Here is a 20024-nt window from a genome sequence, read left to right on the forward strand (position 1 = left end):
TACATACATACATATGCTGTGCTGTGCTTAGTTGCTCAGTCATGTCTGACTCTTTGCGACCTCGTGGACTGTAGCCCACCAGGCTCCTCTGTCCATGGGGATTCTCCAGGTAAGAATACTGGAGTGGGTTGCCATGCCCTCCTCCAGGGGATCTTCCCAACCCAGAGATTGAACCCAGGTCTCCCACATTGCAGGCAGATACACACACACACACACACACACACACACACACACACATACATGCATACATATATATGGGCTTCCCCAGTGGCTCAGTGGTAAAGAAACCACCTGCAATACAGTAGATGCAGGAGACATCATGAGTTCAGTCCCTGGGTGGGGAAGATCTCCTGGAGGAGGACATGGTAACCGACTCCAGTGTTTTTGTTTGGAGAATCCCATGGACAGAAGAGCCTGACAGTCTACAGTCTATAGGGTCGCACAGAGTTAGACATGACTGAAGTGACTTAGCAATCACACATGCATATAACCATGTATATATATAATTTTTCATTATGGTTTATTATAAGATATTGAATAGAATTCCTTGTGCTATACATTAGGACCTTGTTGTTTATCTGATAATCCCAAACTCCTAATTTGTCTCTCTCCACTTTTCCTTTTTCCTCTGGTAACTGTTTTCTATGACTGTGAGTCTGTTTCTATTTTGTAAATAAGTTCATTTGTATCATATTTTATATTTCACATATAAGTGATATCACATGGCATTTGTATTTCTCTTTCTGGTTTACTTCACTTAGTATGATAATATCCAGATCCATCCATGTTGCTGCAAATGGCATTATTTCATTCTTTTTTATGACCAAGTAGCTTTCTATTCAGAGAAGGCAATGGCAACCCACCCCAGCGTTCTTGCCTAGAGAATCCCAGGGACAGGGGAGCCTGGTGGGCTGCCGTCTATGGGGTTGCACAGAGTTGGACATGACTGAAGCGACTTAGCAGCAGCAGCAGCTTCGGTTGTATATACTGCATCTTCCTTATCCATTTATCTGTTGGTGGACATTTGGGCTCCTTCCATGTCTTGGCTATGAGGAACTTCTTTTTAAAGTCAAAAATTCCTCAGACTTAACCATGAAAATGACTAAGAAAATCCAATATCAAAATCAAAATTTACTGTGAATCCAAAAATTCTTTTAAAAATGCTTTCAAATTTTATCATTCACAACATTTTCAGGGTTATATTTGAAAAACTGTAGCACAGTTCATATACTTGATAAACAAATGACTTATTGGATTATATCTAAGATAATCCTTAAGGCACATATATGGAACATCAGAAAGCTGCTGCCATCTTATTTTCTTCTATGAGTTCCTCCCAAAAGAAGGAACTTCTTATTAAAGTATTGGTGAGACATACATTGAATATCTCTCCATCTGAGACAGAGGAAAAGGATTTGCAGCACACATCTCACAGAAACCACCTGGAATCCTTAGACATTTCTCTTTGCCTCTTGGTTCACTGGTGGGTCTTCTGGGTGTGTGTGTCTGTGTCTGTGTGTGTGTATAGTGACAGAGGCACTCTCTTTGGCCCTTATTCCACATAAGATCTACTTTTTCTGGATTTTTTCCTGCTCTTCTAACTCTTATGAACAAAATAATTCCACCTTCCAGTCATGCAGAGTTCTTCCCACCTCCATGGGCCAAGTCAACAGATGCAGGCCTGGGGTCCTGTATTAGATCCTCAGCTGTTCTCACAGTATTCCTTCAAATAAGAAGAGGATCATCTCTCTTGATTGAATCCGCACAACACATTTTCCTCCTTTCAGTAACTCCATGTCCCCCTCTTGGTGTGCAGCCTGCAAGTCGGGAACCTAGCCTTTAGGACTGTGGTAAGACCTCCATGTCTCTACCTCCCCACCTCTGCCTCCTGACCTAGCTGCACCCCAGGTGCTAACAGTGAGCACTCAGCCATCTGCGGACTAATTTCCTTCTCCCTCAAACCTAAAGAATATTGTGACAGAGGAGATCACTGTTTTCACAAGTTGGCAAGCTGGATTTGAATAGCCTTCTACTGAAGTTGTTACCTGGAGGCTAGACTTCAGAGCCTGGCAGGCTACAGTCCATGAGGTTGCAAAAGAATCAGACACGACTTAGCAACTAAACCATAACAATAACAAGAATTCAGCCAACTCCCTAAACAGCCCTGATGAAAAGCCCATCTGCATTCTAGCACTTCTGTGCCTTGATCACCAGAGTACTGAGCTCCTCCACTCCCTGCTCCACACCCTCCTTTTCATCCTGGTCTGGTATCCAGAGGACATCTGCATCAGCATAACCTGGGAAATGACCTGGTCTCAGAGGATGAGACATAGGAACCTGCATTTTGATTAGCTCCCCAGGTGATTCTTATCACACTAGTGCCTTACTGGAGATCACCTTTAAAATAAATTATTAAGGAAATTGGCATCTGATTAATAAATATGAGAAGTTGCTTATTTCTTTACATTTCCAAGTTCCACAGACCAGAAAACTACTTTTCCTGGAAAGTTATCCTGCAGAAATCAAATCAAGTTGAAAGAGTAAGTCTCTGGATTGCTAATAAAGTCATGTAGAACTAGCATACTTCAAGTGTTCACTTTTTACATAAGAAATCTCATTGTTCATAGTTTCCCATTGGGCAAAAGAAAAATCTGAGGTTCCACATATTAATGTGAGAATAGTGCATAGCTCCATATAAATAAGAAAGCATATTTCTTATGCTTATCTGTTAGTGAATCAACAGATTTTTTTTCTGCTCAGTGAAAATAAAAACTGTAAAACCATTAACTTGTTTTTTATAAGCAGAGACAAAATATGCAAACATGCCTGCAAGATGAATGTTTGATTCTGAAAAACAAGGAGTAGGGCTTTGTTATTGCTAGTTTTCTTAGTAAAAACTTACATGGTCAAGGACAAAAAAACACCACAACTTAGTTGTATTCTTCAGGTTTATAAATTCACAAAGCAATTGTGCAAGACTCCACTTTCTTTTGGCTCTGCTTCTCTAATCTCAGTCCAGAATATTTCTCAGATATTCTGAAAAATGTCTGGGTACTGAGGACAAATGGGAGTTTATCCAGGACAATTGTTTCTACTCCTTTACACTACTACCCATCTTTCAGGAAGCAAGATAATGCAATGAATGGAGTCCACTGGGTTTAACTCTTGTTCTTCTGTTTCCTTAACTACACACGGGATAATAAAAGTATATATGTTATAGGGCTATCCTGATAATTAAATGAATTCATGTATGTAAAGAACTTTAACTTGTTTCATAGCAGAAAATAAGTACTCAATAGATAATAATGATAGTAAGCCATCATCATTTTTTAAACCATTTCATTGCTAATTATCATTTCCATTAGAGAAAAAAGATTGGACAAAGAGAAAAGAAATTTAAAAACATTCCCTCATACCATTCAAAGGCCAGTATGATGACAGAGGAAGAGAGACTGGCTTTATATCAAGTCTACTAGAAGAAATTAAGACCAATGCGTTTGGTGGGAAATGGTCAGGAGGGAGAAATTTATAGAACAATAATTTAAGCAGCAAGATAGTAACTGTCTATTAGAACTATGGGTAGATGTAAGACACTTGAGAGAACAAATCTTGTTTATCTTTTTAGATACCCAAATAAACACAGTGGAAAAAAATGCTAAGGGTCTAAATAGCAATACAGAAGATAATTTCTTCTTGAGGGCAGAGAAGAAAATGACTGCCAAGTGCTTGTGGGACACTCAGAAGTTGGAGAAACTTTCAAGTGGTAAGGAAAGGGTAAGGGTCTTCTCTTGGCAAGAGCAGAGCCTCAGGAGCACAGACCAGTTTGGCTGGAATGGAGGATAAATGTGAGAGATGAAATGAGAGTCACTCTGTGAAGACACCAGAATTCCATACTGGGACCCAGGACTGGTTCCCCCTCTACACCCATTAGGTTATTCATGATCAAACCCATGCAAGATCATTCATGTGGCCAAAGTCACAGACGGCCATATGTCAGAGAGTCACAGTTCAGTGTGTTTCTAAAATCCCTCTAGGGATGACCTTGACTTTTAGCAGGTATATTCTTCTGGATTTCACAGATGAGGCAAAGACGGGCCAAGTGATTCACAGAGCCAGCATATTTTTAAACTACAAACCCAGGACTCCTCCCCTGCCCATACCATGCACTGAAACAAAATTGTGTTGCGTGTGTATCTTCCTCCAGAACTTGAGGATTTTTTTTCACATTATCTATCCCCCAAAATTTTATTCGTATGTAAATGCCAAAACACATTCTTATTTCAAATAGATCATAATCAACATATAGTTTACACCTTGTTGCTGTTTTTTTTTTCCTTCTTTTTTTCAGATGAGATTGCTTTTAAAATTGCAATGTCAACATCACATACAGAAACGCCTTTATTTAGGAAGTGGCCTAAGTTCCCCGGAGAAGGCAATGGCACCCCACTCCAGTACTCTTGCCTGGAAAATCCCATGGGTGGAGGAGGCTGGCGGGCTGCGGTCCATGGGGTTGCTACGAGTTGGGCATGACTGAGCGACTTCACTTTCACTTTTCACTTTCCTGCGTTGGAGAAGGAAATGGCAACCCACTCCAGTGTTCTTGCCTGGAGAATCCCAGGGATGGGGGAGCCTGGTGGGCTGCTGTCTATGGGGTCACACAGAGTCGGACACGACTGAAGCGACTTAGCAGCAGCAGCAGCAGGCCTAAGTTCCTAAACCCTGTTCAAAGTCCCTTCTACCTCCCTCCCCTCCAACCTCCAAAACAAGTCCAAAGTGACATCTCAGAAATGCTCACCATCCCCATCTGTGGTAGAGATGGTGTTGGCATGTGTTTCTATGGATGTTACTAAGTTAAAAATGTGAAAGTAAACGGAGTTCTGTGTCTTGTGGACGTTTAAGTAGAGGGTGTCAAATTTTTATTTTAGATATGCTATAACTAAAAACATATTGAAGATTATGGAAAGGGACCAACTGGCCTTAACCACTAAGGAGGGACCCCAGGGACAGGAAGATGCCCCTCAAGGTCAGAACTTGAGGAGTTTTAAGGAAGACTGGACAGGTGAGGAGACACAGCCTGTATAAAGTGAGAGCGAGACACTGGATCCCAGGCCCAGCAGGACCGTGCGTGGCCCAGTGGGGAGGTGGTTACCAGCTAGCTAATCCCTAGTTGAGTAGGTGAATTGTTACTAGAGAACTAGTAAGTCATATGCTTTTTGGTTAAGTGTCCCATGGGTTTGTCTCTGAACTGCATCTGTGAATTGGTGGGCTGGGCTCAGCAAGCACAACTGCCCCCAGGAGAAGCCACAACCTTCTAGCTCCAAGGTCTAGCAAGATGAGTTAGTGTGACCAGTTCCTTCTCTTCTGCATAAGCCTGTAGTTTCTTGCTCACATATTCAGTAATCCTGATTCTTAAAACTGTGGCAAGTATTTGCAGCAATTAGTCTAAAAAAAATTCTGATAGTAGAATCTATGTGATTTAGAAATAAATACAGTATTTTTAAAATACGGTTGGAAACTTAATCATGAAAGACACACAAACTTAAAAACTACATAAAAAATTTTTTTAAGTATTTATTTCTAAAAATGGAAAATTTTGCATAAAAACCATGATTTGTAACTTAAACATGCCCTCTGCTGGGCAGATCTAGTTTTGCAAATTCCTTTAATCTTTCTTACATGTTAAACCGAAATCTGAGCTAACACTTTTCCACCCTCAGCTATAGTGTCTGTATGTAGCTGTTTAATAGTTTTGTAGACACTATGCCCTTAATATCTTGCCCGTCTTTGGTCCTTATGGGGCAGGCCTTGTTTGTAGACACTGTGCTGACTTCTGCCCAGCTGTAGGAAACTGAGGGAGAAACAGATTTCTAAATACTTTTGATGACCTACTTGTGATAGTCTACCAACAGGGCTTCATTGTATGGACTCCTAGCTTGGTGATAGCTTTTTAAAATACAAATATCTTTTGAAAGGAATATCTCCAAGGAAGGAGATTTCAACAGTGGTAGGATGTGTATTTCAGAGTTCTCAGAGAGAAAGAAATGATGACTATAGTGGAGTGAAGAATTAGAAGGCAGTATTCCATTTCCCTACAGTTATATTCAGGTGCAGGCTCTCAGTGTTGACAAGGACGCAGTTTTTTTTAACCTTTGAATTTCTAAAGTATACTTTTGCCAAATCTTAAAATAATATATAGAAAGTAAATATTTTATTGTCCAAATCCCCAAATCTTTGATCATTTAGTTCATTTATTTCAAATCTAAAATTAAAGTTAAAAAATATTTGGCTCCAAGGTCTGAAAAAGGTCTCTCTGTTTATTTCTGTTGTATAAACAAATACATCTAGGTTGCATGAAAGCTGTGCTAGATGCATAAGGGAAAACACTAGCTTGCTGCAACACAGAAGATATGAACCACGAAGGAAGAGATTATTTCCTGTGATTGATCACAGTGGTTTCAAATTTATTTTTTAAATCAGAAAGAAAAAAATCTTTTAAAAAAGCTAAACTCATGAGAATACCCAAATGTAATCCAGATGAAAGCAGAGTTGCTCTTGGATGTTTCTGGATGGGTATAAATGGAAAAAGCAAAGCTCTTTTTTAACCTCTAGAGCACACCCTACAGGAATTCTTAGAACTAGGATTCTGCTAAAAAACAACAACAACAAAAAAAACCTTTGGAAATCGATCAGCGTTAGATCAGCCACACACAGGCCTGCCTGAAGCCTGAGTAAGAGGGTTTTATGAAAGTGCCATTGTAAACTGGAACAGAGGCTAGCCCATCTAGGGAAGAGGGTATCCAGGAGACCCCAGCTGGCCAGAGGAAAAGGATTCTCATCCCAAGGAGACCAGACAAAGGCCTGCGACCTGCCCAGCCTTCCTGACTTCCTGACTTCCTTGGATGAAAAGCCAGCACTTCCTATCAATTAGTGTTTTTAAGCTTCCTATGCTTTCTCTGTATGTTTTTCTGATTCTCCACCAATAAAATTCATTTGATAATAGTACGGGAAGCAAAAAAAAGCAAGCACATTTTCCTACACATAAGCCTGTTTTCATTATTATGTTTTAATATAGGAACCCTTTCTGATTATAAAAATAGTATATATTAGATGTAATTTGGAAAATTAAAAAATACAGAAAATAAAAATCAACCATCATCCTGACAACCAGAAATAACCTCTAATAAAAATTTTAATTTTAGTCTTTCCTTAATACATACATTTTTTACAAAATTAAAATTAGGATCATAATATATATAATTTATTTATCTTTTTTAAAAATTCATGGCTAGTTAGTATATTGTGAACATTTTCCATGCCACCAAAAATTCTTCAAGACATCATATATTGAGATTGGTTGATAATCTATTGCACAGAAAGGTACCATAAATGTTACAAAATTTCAAAATGAGTGGACATTTGTTTCTTTTTCCCATTATTAAAAATTATATGATATACATATTAATTTTCACAGCAAATGATAATGTACATATCTTCACTCTATTTCCCTAGAAATAGAATATAGAATCAAAATGTGTATTTTGAAGCTCTAAATACATTTCTCAAAATTGCTTTTCTAAGATTATCAGTTTATACTTTCATTAGTAGCCAGTGGAAGTGTCCATTTCACCTTGCCAACTCTGAGAATCAGAACATTTTTAGTTTTGATTTGAGGAAAAGACTTCGTTTTATCTATATTTCATTTTTGTCCATGAGGTAGTTTTCTTACATTTCCCAACTGCCATAGACTGAATCATGTCACCGAAAAATTCATATATTGAAACTCTAATCCTCAATGTAATGGTATTTGGAGACTGGGCCTTTGGGAGATAATAAGGTTTAGATGAGGTCATGAGGATAGGATCCTCACAATGGGATTAGCACCCTCATATAAAGAGACACCAGAGAAATCTGCTCTTTCTCTGCCCAGTGAGGACATGGTGAGAAGGCAGCCATCTGCAAGCTAGGAGGGGAACCATCACCAGAACTCAGCCATGTTGGCACCATGATCATAGACTTTCAGTCTTCAGAATTGAGAAAACAATTTTTTGTTATTTAAGCCACCCAGTGTATGCCATTTTATTTTAGCAGACCAAGACAACTAAGAGACTAGCCAGCCATGATTTTCTATACATTTGATATGTCCTTCATTTAGATAGGGATGCAAGATACAATAGTAACCAAAGAATCTCAAAGGGACGGTAAAATTCAGAAAGATAGCAGGACCACTTTTTGAATCCTTACTCATACCCCCAGAAGTCTCGCCTGGAGTCTTTCTCAGCTAAGTGTTTGAAGGCTTTTGTGGTTTAAGACAAGCCATGGCAACATTTAGTCCATGACTTATTCTCTGTTTTAGTCCATTTGGAATCTTAGAGCACTAGAGACTGGATGACTAATAAGCAACAGAAACATATTTCTCTCAGTTCTAGAGACTGGGAAATCCAGGATCAAAGTGCAGGAAGATTCTGTGTCTGGTGAGCAGCACTTCATAGATGGCCATCTTCTGACAGTGTCCTCATGTGATGGAAGGATCAATAGAACTCTCTGGAATCTTCATTATAAGGACTCATACTCCATCATAAGGGCTCCACCCTCATGATCTAATCACCTCCCAAAGGCCACACATCCTAATACCATCACATTGGAGACTGGGTTTTAACATATGAATTTTGGGGAGAAACATTCAGTCTACAGAATGTTCATATCACTTTGTTCATTTCCACAATAAACACTAATCATTATGATTCCTGAAGATTTGAAAATAGTTATATATTTGCTTTGGTGCATGTGAGAACAACTGTCCCATCTGTGACACATTGCAGGTGACCAACCTGACTAGACAGCCACTTCACCCTCCCTGTGCAGACTCTTGCTAAAGTTCCAGAAACTAGGTGCTGGTGAAAACAACAACCTTCTCAGAGACACAATGATCATTTCTGGGTCAAAGGTAATTTTCTCTGACTTATTAAATATGTTAATACATTTTCAACTTGCACTGTCTAATGTGACAGCTATTAATTTCATGTTGCTATTGAGTCAGACACAACTGAGCGACTGAACAATTGAGCACTTCATATGTGGCTTGTCCAAACTGACATGTGCTGCAAGTGTAAAGTACACACTCAGTTTTGAAGACAATATGATTTTATAGTGAGTCAATTTGAGTCCATATTGAAATGATTATGTTCTGGATAGATTGGTTTGTAGAGAATCTAATGTCACCTATTTCTTTCTACTTCTTTAATGTGTCTGTAGGACACCAAAATGGATAAATGCACAGAGTACTAAGGAGAAACTTTGAGCTAGAGACAGCTTCAGAGTCATAGCTGCAAGTGGTTGAAGCTGTTGAGGTGTTTTCTACCAGCACCGGAATAGATGCCCAGCAAATGTTTGCTGATGAAAAATGGTCTAATGTACCCTTCTTAGCTGACCACTCTTGCCATTTCATCCAAGAAAAAAAAAAAGATCCTAATCTTTGTTTTAAAAAAAAAAAAGGAACCTGACTAACTTGAACATAAAATCCAGCAGTCTTTAAGCTGGTGTGCAAATCTCTGCTGCTGCTGCTAAGTCGCTTCAGTCGCGTCCGACTCTGGGCAACCCCATAGATGGCAGCCCACCAGGCTCTCCCGTCCCTGGGATTCTCCAGGCAAGAACACTGGAGTGGGTTGCCATTTCCTTCTCCAAAGCCCACAAAGGCTTTCCAAAGGGTGTGTGAGAGTGAATAGTATAAAAGACTCCCCAATCTCCAGAGCCTCGCCTTCTCCGTATATTCTTTCCTGAACTTAATTTGCCTCAGGACACATTTTGTGGTTTTCTTTTCCCATTCTTCCCTTTCACACTAGCTTTCTCCTAGTCTAGAAAGTTAGGGCCTGTCTCTCATTCATCTGGAATCTTACTACAAAGAAAACCGAGTCAGAGAAATTTAGAAACTTGCTCAGACTTACACAATTAGTAATTGGCAAAACCAAGGGTCAAACCTAGGCAATCTCATAATAAAATATTAATGAAATTCCCTTGCACTGCTTCAGCTATAAATGTCAACTAAACATGGAGTTTATCGGGTCCTACACTAGAAATTCTAAAGGTAGATACTGCTTTTCATTCAGTCGCTCAGTCATGTCCGACTCTTTGCAACCCCATGAACCGCAGCACACCAGGCCTCCCTGTCCATCACCAGCTTCCGGAGTCCACCCAAACCCATGTTCATTGAGTCAGTGATGCCATCCAACCATCTCATCCTCTTTTGTCCCCTTCTCTTCCTGCCCTTAATCTTTCCCAGCATCAGGGTCTTTTCAAATGAGTCAGCTCTCCACATCAGGTGGCCGAAGTATTTAATCCAGTGATTTACTGATGTCACGAGAGACCTGATTTCTTTCCATTTTCCCACTCTACTTTCCTTTACCCTAAAACCATCTTCCCATGTGGACGCAAGAGAATTGGCAATGGCTCCCAGGGCTACATGCTTCCCCACAAACATCCAGAGATGCTATATCTCTGTCCCAGCATTCCAACCAGCAACCTGATCTAAACTGGTTTAGATCACATCTTGCCCTCCCCCATGATCCTTGCTGCTGCTGCTAAGTCGCTTCAGTTGTGTCTGACTCTGTGCAACCCCATAAACAGAAGCCCACCAGGCTCCCCCATCCCTGGGATTCTCCAGGCAAGAACACTGGAGTGGGTTGCCATTTCCTTCTCCAACGCAGGAAAGTGAAAAGTGAAAGTGAAGTCGCTCAGTCATGCCCAACTCGTAGCAACCCCATGGACCGCAGCCCGCCAGGCTCCTCCGTCCACGGGATTTTGCAGGCAAGAGGACTGGAGTGGGGTGCCATCGCCTTCTCCGATCCTTGCTACCACCCGCCATAGTCATAAGCATTATGACCAGGGGAACTTGAATGTGCTGGTTGCCATAAGTCAATCAGGGTCCAACCCCAGAGATAAGGATAAGCAGCTTCCCTGAAGCACCCAGGCTATGTGGGGAAGAGGTAGTTATGGAATAAGAATGTAAGAAATATTAGCAAGAGGGAAGTAGATGTTGTGTAGGCAACTTGTTAATGTCCAGTATACATCTGCACCTGAGGAACATAGAAAAGAAAGGAGAGGGAATATTTACAGAAGGGTTGAGACCCACTTGCTGGATGATAGTAAACTACATCTTTGTTCAGATAATGTTTTGAGATCCAACTTGATCCCAGATTATTCTTGTATGAATAAGCTGGGTGTATCTGATTGTATTTCCCAACATGGCCATTACAATATCTCCCATCCCATGAGCTCTTTTTGGATTGTGACTTTGATACACTTCCCATTAAGAAGTGGGGTCTATGTTCCCTCCTCTTGAATCAAGGTAAAAATAATGCTATGTTGACTTCCAAGCCTAGGCCATAAATGATGATATAACTTCTACTTAGTTCTCTCTGGGGACACTTGCTCTTAGAACTGAGTCTCCATACTGTGAGGAAGTCCAAGCAGCCCATGGAGAGGCACATGGAGGAACCAAGCCTCCCGGTTCACAGACCTAACCTAACTTCCAGCCAACCTCTGGCACCAAGTTGCCAGGTATGTGAATGAACCATCTTAAAAGTGGATCTTTAACACTCTGCTGATCCACCCTAGATGGTATCGCATGGAGCAGGGACAAGCTTTCCCTAAAAATCCTTGCAAGAATTTCAGATTTTTAAGCAAACTAAATGCTTCATGTTCTTTTATGCCATGAAGTTTTGTGGTTGTGTTACATAGCAATGAATAACTGATACAGAAAACAAACAATACATGACTGTATAGCCAGATCAAGCTTGTCATTCCATCCATCCCTAGCTACATACATTAAGATAGAAAACACGCAGCCATGACTATCTTTTAACATTTTATTATGGAAAATTTCAAACATATATACACAATGAACCCCTATGTGCCTATCACCCAGTTTCAACAGTTGTCACCATTCTGTGGTTTGTGTGATTCTTAGGGTTGAATCAACATAACATTATTTTCATCTAGATTATATGTTTCCCCATTTTCCACCTGTTCTCTACTATAATATTTTAGGTAAAATCTACATGAATTCAAATGCACAAATCCTAATTGTATAATTCTGACAATGGATACACTTAAATCTCAGTCATTTTCGAACTTCCCAGAAAGTTCCTTTGTGTAGCCTGCCAGTTAAGCCTTCTGTATCAGTCAGGATCCAATTAGGAGACAGAAATCACACCAGTAATTTGAATAAAGAACATTTATCCTATTTTAATAACTAAATTTAATAAATAATTCAAGGTTGTTCATGATTTTAAGTTAATAATAATTAACATGTTGAAGAAAACAGGAAATGATAGACAAAAAGGATGAAAAGAGGCAGGATTTTAATTGGAATGTATAAAAGAAATCAAATAGACATTCTAGAACTGAAAAATACACTATCTGAAATTAAGAACTCATTTGATGTACTTAACAGTAGATTAGACTCAGCATAAAACAGAATCTGTAAACTTGAAGACAATCAATGAAAACTATCCACACTTAAGCACAGAGGGAAAAGAGAATGGGGAAAAAACAGAAAAGAACAAAAGAGGCATAGGACCAAGCTAAAAAAAAGAAAAAGCTAACATATTTATGATGGGAGTCCCAGAAGGAGAAAAGAGAATTAGGTAGAAGCAAAATTTGAAAATGATCAAGAATTCTCTAAAACAGATGAAAAGTATAAATCAACTGATTAAGTAAGGCCAGTGAATCAAGCAGGATTAAAAGAAAAAAGATCAGCCTCTATTCAAAAGTTGGCAGGGAAATGATATCCTAAGGAGACAGCCAGGTTTTATTCAGAACAGGTAGGTGGAGGGCAGTTCAGTTCTGTTCAGTTGCTTAGTCGTGTCCGACTCTTTGCGACCCCATGAATCACAGCACGCCAGGCCTCCCTGTCCATCACCAACTCCCAGAGTTCACTCAGACTCACGTCCATCGAGTCAGTGATGCCATCCAGCCATCTCATCCTCTGTCGTCCCCTTCTCCTCCTGCCCCCAATCCCTCCCAGCATCAGAGTCTTTTCCAATGAGTCAACTCTTCACATGAGGTGGCCAAAGTATTGGAGTTTCAGCTTCAGCATCAGCCCTTCCAATGAACACTCAGGACTGATCTCCTCTAGGATGGACTGGTTGGACCTCCTTGCAGTCCAAGGGACTCTCAAGAGTCTTCTCCAACACTACAGTTCAAAAGCATCAATTCTTTGGTGCTCAGCTTTCTTCACAATCCAACTCTCACATCCATACATGACCACAGGAAAAACCATAGCCTTGACTAGACAGACCTTTGTTGGCAAAGTAATATCTCTGCTTTTCAATATGCTATCTAGGTTGGTCATAACTTTCCTTCCAAGGAGTAAGCATCTTTTAATTTCATGGCTGCAATCACCATCTGCAGGTGGAGTTCAGAAGAGGTTAAATATACATGGAAATTTGTGATGAAAAATGATGTATTCCAAAACTTGCAGAAGATGGGTTTTAGAAGAGTGCTAGGCATGGAAAACTGGATCAGTTGAATAGATACAAAGAAAGCAGGTAACCAGGTTAAGGTGGGTATGTGTCGCTCTCTTGCACGTGCTAGTAATATGGTAGCAGAGGTAAAGGACTCCTCAGAATAATACTGTCTTAGGCAGTAGGGAGCACTTCTAAGGGCTTCCTTTCTCTGGGGGCAAAGCAAGGTGGTAGACTGATATGGAAGAGGTGCTTTCATCCAGAGGAGGAACCAGGGGTGCCTCCAGCAGCTGGTCAGTTTTATGGCAAGTGGAGAGGAAGGAGAGGAGAGGTTACAACTTCCCTGATCCTCAACTCAAGTCCACTTGTGCTACCTGTTCCATGGCCAACTTGGACATAGCTATGACTCAGAATGGCTTCATACTGAATCATAAATGCAGTCAGCTCTCTGTATCTGCAGGTTCTTCATTCATGGAATCAATCAAATGTGGGTCCAAAATGACTGGGGAAAAATTCCATTGTTTCAAAAAGCAAAACTTTAATTTTCTATGTGCAGGCAATTATTTACATGGCATTTATATTGGATTAGGTACTATAAGTGATCTAGAGATGATTTATTTAGAGGTGATTTATACAGTAAGATGGATGTAGGTTGTATATAAATACTGTGCACAGATTTTAGTGTCCATGGGGGTCCTAGAACCAAAGCTGAGGCTACTGAGGGATGACTGTATTACATCCTTTGAAGAGGCTCCGTCTTCCTCCCCACCTCTGGGTGTGAGGATAGTTTCACCCCTCCAGGCCTACTTGCACTGCTGATAGTACAAAAATGGTTTCAAAAAGGAAAAATCGATGATCCTCAGATTTTTCAGGTTCTCCCCATGGAAACTAAAATTCATTTTCTTTATAAAAGTTTGAAATTGTACACTATGAAGTCATGTGTTAATATATCTAACCAAGAAAAAGTTTTAATAGGAAAAAAAAGATGCTTCTGAGAGATAATTGTGCACATTCCACTTTCTGGCCCCCACCTCCTACTTTTCCAGCTCCGTCACTCAAATACTCCCTCTACCCTTTTTCATTCACCTCTTACAAACTTCCACTTTCTACCCACATATCAGTATTATGTCTTGTTCTCATATCCAACCCAGTCCTTAGAGTCCTAGGCCCATCACTTTAGGCACTCTCAAAAGCTTAGCTCCCTCCCCACTGCCCTTCTATTATGTATGTGTGGCAAACTCCTATCTTGGATGAAATCAACTCTTACTTTTATACTTAGGTCTGATTTACTGAGTGCTGCTTGAGAAAATCATGTAACTGGGAAGATAAGTAGCAAGCTTTCTACACATTTTCAAATATAATTGTATAGAGGTAAAACATGAATGAAACTCATGAGAAAAAAAATTAAAACCATACAGATGTATATATGGAGTAAAAGATTAGGGTTCTCCCCTAAAGCTATCCCCCAAAATATTTGCTGTTAATAGTTTGCCATATATTCTATGCATGTATTATTGTCTTATTTATATATATATATACACACACACATATAAAAACACACTTATATACATATACACATATGCATACAAATATGAAGTCAGGTAGCTAGATTTTAGTAGACACCTTGTTAGACAATTTGCATTTTTGTCTTAAGGTATCCCATTCCCTTATTTATACTTACTTACTATGTTCACTATGTGACAATGTTACAATGAATATACGCGGACATCCTTCTGGTTACATGTGCAAGTATGTCTCTAAAGTGGATCCTCAGAAGTGGAAATGCTTGGTTAAAGGATATTCATATTTAACATTTTAATAAATATTTGAAAATTACCATCCCAAAGGGAGTGGGCTGTACTGAATTGCCCTCCCACTTGCGTAGGAGAGTTACTCCCCCAGCTGGGCTCTCAACACTGCCTCGCCCTCCTTCTCTTTCCTTCCCTGGACTTCTAACTCTCCCTCCTTGTCTGAATAACTTAACTACTCAAAACCCCTTCTACAACTGCCATCCCCTCCCAAACATCCTCATTCTTGACAAACATTTCACCTCATATTTGTAGAGAAAATGGAAGTCACCAGAAGATAATTTTATTGGCTTCCTAACCCGGAGCCTACAAAGCCTATCCACCCGCCTTGTCCCCCTTCCTTCCTGTTACAAGGTGGGTGGGGAAGGACAGTCTTTCCTCCCATTTAAGTCTTGGTTGTGGGGATCTTCCTTTCACACAAAGGGCTGACTACCTTCTATCTAAAGATCTCAGTTTCCACTCCTCAGCTAACCTCAATCTATTTTCTGCCTTCATCACTCCATTGAAAACCCACACTTACCTTGGGCCAAATCCACTACAACTTTTCAAGTCTTTATCTTAGGTGACACTATTGCCCACTTTCTCCTGTTTTTCCTCTTCTATCTCCAAGGCATTTCATTCTCACTCCTCTAGTCCTTAGTTCCTCTTGTCCAAACCTGAAAAGTTGGCGTTTGGGGTTTCTGTCCGGAGGCCTTTCCCCCTTTCTCCCTGGGAGATGTCATTCATTCCCCTCCTTTCAGCCACCATCACCCCTCTGTCTTCAACTCTCTGATCTGTATGTTCAGCCCAGACCGCCGTCCTGTCCAAAACTGACTTCTTCTCTTCCCTTTTCGCTCCTCTTAACCTCCACTTCCGCTCTTCCCCAAACTCCAGTCCCTCCTCTGGGAATTCTCTGCCCATTCTTCCCTCTTCTAACTCCGCCGCCGCGTGGCTCCAGTACCTCGCAGACCTGAGGAATGTAGTTCTCCCTGAAGTATTTCCTCAGCCTGGGGCTGGCCCGGCGCAGCGAGGCCATGACCTGAGGCCCTACTGAAATCCAGCGCAGCTAGAGCCACTCCTAAGCTAGGGGCTAGCGCGTCCCGGCGTTGCCACGGCAACCGCGCGGCGTGGAAGGAGGGGCTAGGCATTGCGTTGCCTCGCGCCCGCAGTGGCCTGCCCGGAAGAGAGGCGGGCCTCGGGCCGGGGCCGGGACCCGCCTCCGGGCGTCCGGGGCGGCCCCGGCTGTGCTCTTGGGGCGTGCAGTGGTTGTGGCGCTTCACCCAGTCTAGCTCGCCGCCAGCCGTGTCCCGCCCATTCTCCAGGAAGCCGCCAGGAAGCGTACGGGCTGAGTGGACTCTTTCACTTTTCAGCAGGGCGGTTTCTGAGAGGCGGAGTTCAGTCCCCCATTTCCTTTCTCCCGCGGCGTAATCCCGGGCGGCGGCGCCTGGACCCGCTTGCTTCGGACACTCCCGCGCCGGGCCCAGCGCTGTGCGCGGCCCCAGAGGTAGCATGGGCGGCGCCCGGGACGTGGGCTGGGTGGCGGCGGGCCTGGTCCTCGCGGCCGGCGCCTGCTACTGCTTCTACAAGCTGACGCGGGGCCGGAGACGAGGCGGCCGCCAGCTTCGACTGCGTCCCTCGCGGTCCGCAGGTAAGGCCACGGGGTCCCTGGCAGGTGGCGGGGACTGGGACTGGGCCTTTCCCTGGATGAGGGGTTGAAAAAGCTCGCCGTCATTGTGTATGATCCTTTAATGCGTTTGCTTGGAAGCTCTTGGCTTCCTTGCTGCTGCTGTTGCTAAGTCGCTTCAGTCGTCTCCGACTGTGCGACCCCACAGACGGCAGCCCATCAGGCTCCGCTGTCCCTGGGATTCTCCAGGCAAGAATACTGGAGTGGGTTGCCATTTCCTTCTCCAATGCATGCATGCACATTAAGGCGCTTCAGTCGTGCCCGACTCTGTGCGACCCCATGGACAGTAGCCCACCAGGCTCCTCTGTCCACGGAGTTCTCCAGGCAAGAGTACTGGAGTGGGTTGCCATTTCCTTCTCTATGACTTCCCTCTGCTTGGAGTAAAGAAGAAGCCCAGCCAGGGAGGGAGGCTGGTGAGAAGAGAGAGGTCGGGAAGCCCAGGTGCAAAGGGCGGATCTTCCTCTTAATTGGATGAGTGTAGGGTTCGATTCCCTACCTTCATTTCTATTTTTCAAAATACCAGGATGAAAAATTGCTGTATCTTTCTTGCCCAAGTCTGGTGGCACAGCGGAGGATTAAGTTTCCCAGAAGTGTATTGATTGCTTTTCGCGTTAAATATTGCTCCTGACCTTTTTGTTACCAGAAGGTTTCTCCTGAGCGTGCGTCGGGTGTTGCCCGGCCTTCTGCATGCGGTTAGCCTGGAAGAAGGGACACCTGAGGGGCAGCTCTGAGAGGAGGTACTTTGAAGTCACCGTGGTCTATGTATAAGCAAAGTTTGCGAGACAAGAGATACAGATACAGCTGTGTATATCAAATTAGAACGCTTGTCTGCATTCAGGACAACCCTCCTGGCGGACAAGAGCATGATCAAGTTTGGGTCCAAAAGTTGATTGGTCAAGATTCTAACAATTTGCTGATGATCTGAGGGGATATTTCAGGTCATGGGAATTGTTACAAAAATTATTAAAAAATAAAATCTGCCAACCAAGAAATTCCTCTCTACAAGTGTGGGAAAGAACTAAATAGCTTTATTATCAAATAAGCATTTAACCAGATTGCTACACGCATCACGAGCAGTCTGCTAGTGGGATTGCAAAGACTGAATTCTCACCCCTTTAAGTATCTACGCAGGTGCAGCCTATTTCATATTATGTACATACCCTCATGATTAACAGTAATTTGTCCTTAAGAGGACTTACCTGAACCATTTGCTACACATGGTTCATTCTGAATTCACTGGTGGTTGAGATAGTGTTTGTGTTAGCTAATTACTTTTATATAGAGGAAAAAATAAGACTTCTCAGTGTCTTTCTAACCATGTAGTCACAACATAGAACTAAGTACCAAGCTCAGACTCAAACAGAAAAGGAGATGGGGACTTCCTTGATTTTTACACTTCAAACAGATAACATCAAAGCCACTGAGAAAGACTTTTTTAGGTTGTAAACCAGCAAGAAGGTTGGCTTTTTAAAAGATGTACATTCATATCAAAGGGACAAAGAATTTACAGTTAGAAGTTTGCTCAAGGAAATCTTTGCAAAAAAGAGAGTAAGAAAAAGGTTCCTTTCCCTTCTGGCACACGGGGAAAAGAATCAGTTTTTAAAAAGATTTGTACTTATTCTTGCTGCCAAAGCTTAATTTGTTGTTTTTGTGTCAGAGATATTTCTGTATAAGTATTTAGTCAGGTGACCTGAACCCAGATACCTACTCACTTATACTTACTGAGAAAGATGAAACTGACAAAGTCTTACTACCCCAAATCACCATTACCATGGTCAGACAGCTTACAAAATAAGTTGTTCACAGTCCCTTCCTGAAGCTATACTTTTTTTTTCTTTGAAGAAGATTTAAGAAATACCCATTTTGTCAGCATCATCCTTATGTTTCGGATGGTGATCTTTTTTTTTTAATTGAAATAAACATTGTATTAGTGTTAGATAAATACCAAAATGACTTGAAATTTGTATGAATTGCAAAATGATCTCCATAAGTTTAGTTGACATCCATCATCACAAATTTTCTTCTAATGAGAGCTTTTAAGATTTATTCTCTTAGCAACTTTCAAGTATACAACACAGTATTATTAACTGTAGTCACCAAGCTGTTTATTACTGAAAGTACTTATTGCCCTTATAACTGGAAGTCTGTACCCTTTGACCAAAATCTTCCCATTTCCTTCAGCCCTCAGCCCCTGGCACCACCATGACACTCTCTGTTTCTATGAGTTAAGAAGATTTTTTTTTATATTCCACATCAAAGTGAGATCATTCTGTTCTTGTCTTTCATTTGTTTGACTTATTTCACTGGACATCATGCCCTCAGGGTCCATCCATGTTGTCACAATGGCAGGCTTTCCATCTTTCTTTGGGCTGAATCACATGCCATTCTATGTATGTGCGAGTGTGTGTGTGTGTGTGTGACTGTGTTACCATGTTTTATGTATGTATTCATCCATCAGTTGACACATAGGTTGTCTCCCTGTTTTGACTGTTGTAAATAATGCTATAGTGAACATTGGGGTGCAGATACCTTTTCAAGGTAGAGGTTTTGTGGAATCATGAAGTGGAATTGCTAGATCATGTGATAGTTCTAGTTTTAATTTTTTGAGGAACCTCCATATTTTCCATAGTGGTTGTGCTTTCCCACCAGCAGTGCACAAGCACTCTCTTGCCTTTCCATCCTCATCAGCATGTGTTTTGTCCTTTGAGGAAAGCCGTTCCGACAGGTATGAGGCGATAGGTAACTGTGGTTTTGGTTTGCATTTCCCTGAAGATTAGTGATGTTGAACCCCTTTAAATGTACTTCTTGGTCATTTGAATTCTTTCAAAAAAGATCCATTCAGAGCCTCTGCCCATTTTGTAATCAGATTGCTTCCTTTTGTTTTTTCTTACTGAGTTGCATGAGGGTTTTAAGTCTATTTTAGGTATTAACCAAATATCAGATACATGATTTGCATATATTTTCTCTGATTTCATAGATTGCCTTTTCATTTTGTTAATGGCTTCCTTTGCTGTACAGAAGATTTTTTAATGTAATTCTACTTGTTTATTTTCCTTTTGTTCCTTCTGTTGTTGTTGTTTAGTTGCTAAGTCA

At 41.3% G+C, this 20024-nt stretch overlaps 2 protein-coding genes across 6 annotated transcripts in view; one reads left to right on the forward strand and one right to left on the reverse strand.

Moving 5' to 3' along the window:
- The window catches only part of FBXL13 (F-box and leucine rich repeat protein 13), a 218177-nt gene extending 201797 nt beyond the window's left edge, over positions 1-16380 (reverse strand). Inside the window, exon 1 of the mRNA XM_061413891.1 lies at positions 16209-16380. Coding sequence (XP_061269875.1) covers positions 16209-16283 — 75 coding nt within the window. The 5' untranslated portion in view covers positions 16284-16380. The remainder of the gene's footprint in view (positions 1-16208) is intronic.
- A 14-nt stretch (positions 16381-16394) lies between these two features.
- Positions 16395-20024, forward strand: part of ARMC10 (armadillo repeat containing 10) — a 123681-nt gene continuing 120051 nt past the window's right edge. Inside the window, exon 1 of one of the 5 annotated variants that reach the window (XM_061413885.1) lies at positions 16395-16895. In XM_061413885.1, coding sequence (XP_061269869.1) covers positions 16757-16895 — 139 coding nt within the window. In that variant the 5' untranslated portion in view covers positions 16395-16756. The remainder of the gene's footprint in view (positions 16896-20024) is intronic. The other 4 variants (XM_061413881.1, XM_061413882.1, XM_061413883.1 and 1 more) reach the window with 4 other exon arrangements.

The sequence above is a fragment of the Bos javanicus genome, chromosome 4, assembly GCF_032452875.1.
Source record: "Bos javanicus breed banteng chromosome 4, ARS-OSU_banteng_1.0, whole genome shotgun sequence".
NCBI lineage: Eukaryota > Metazoa > Chordata > Mammalia > Artiodactyla > Bovidae > Bos > Bos javanicus.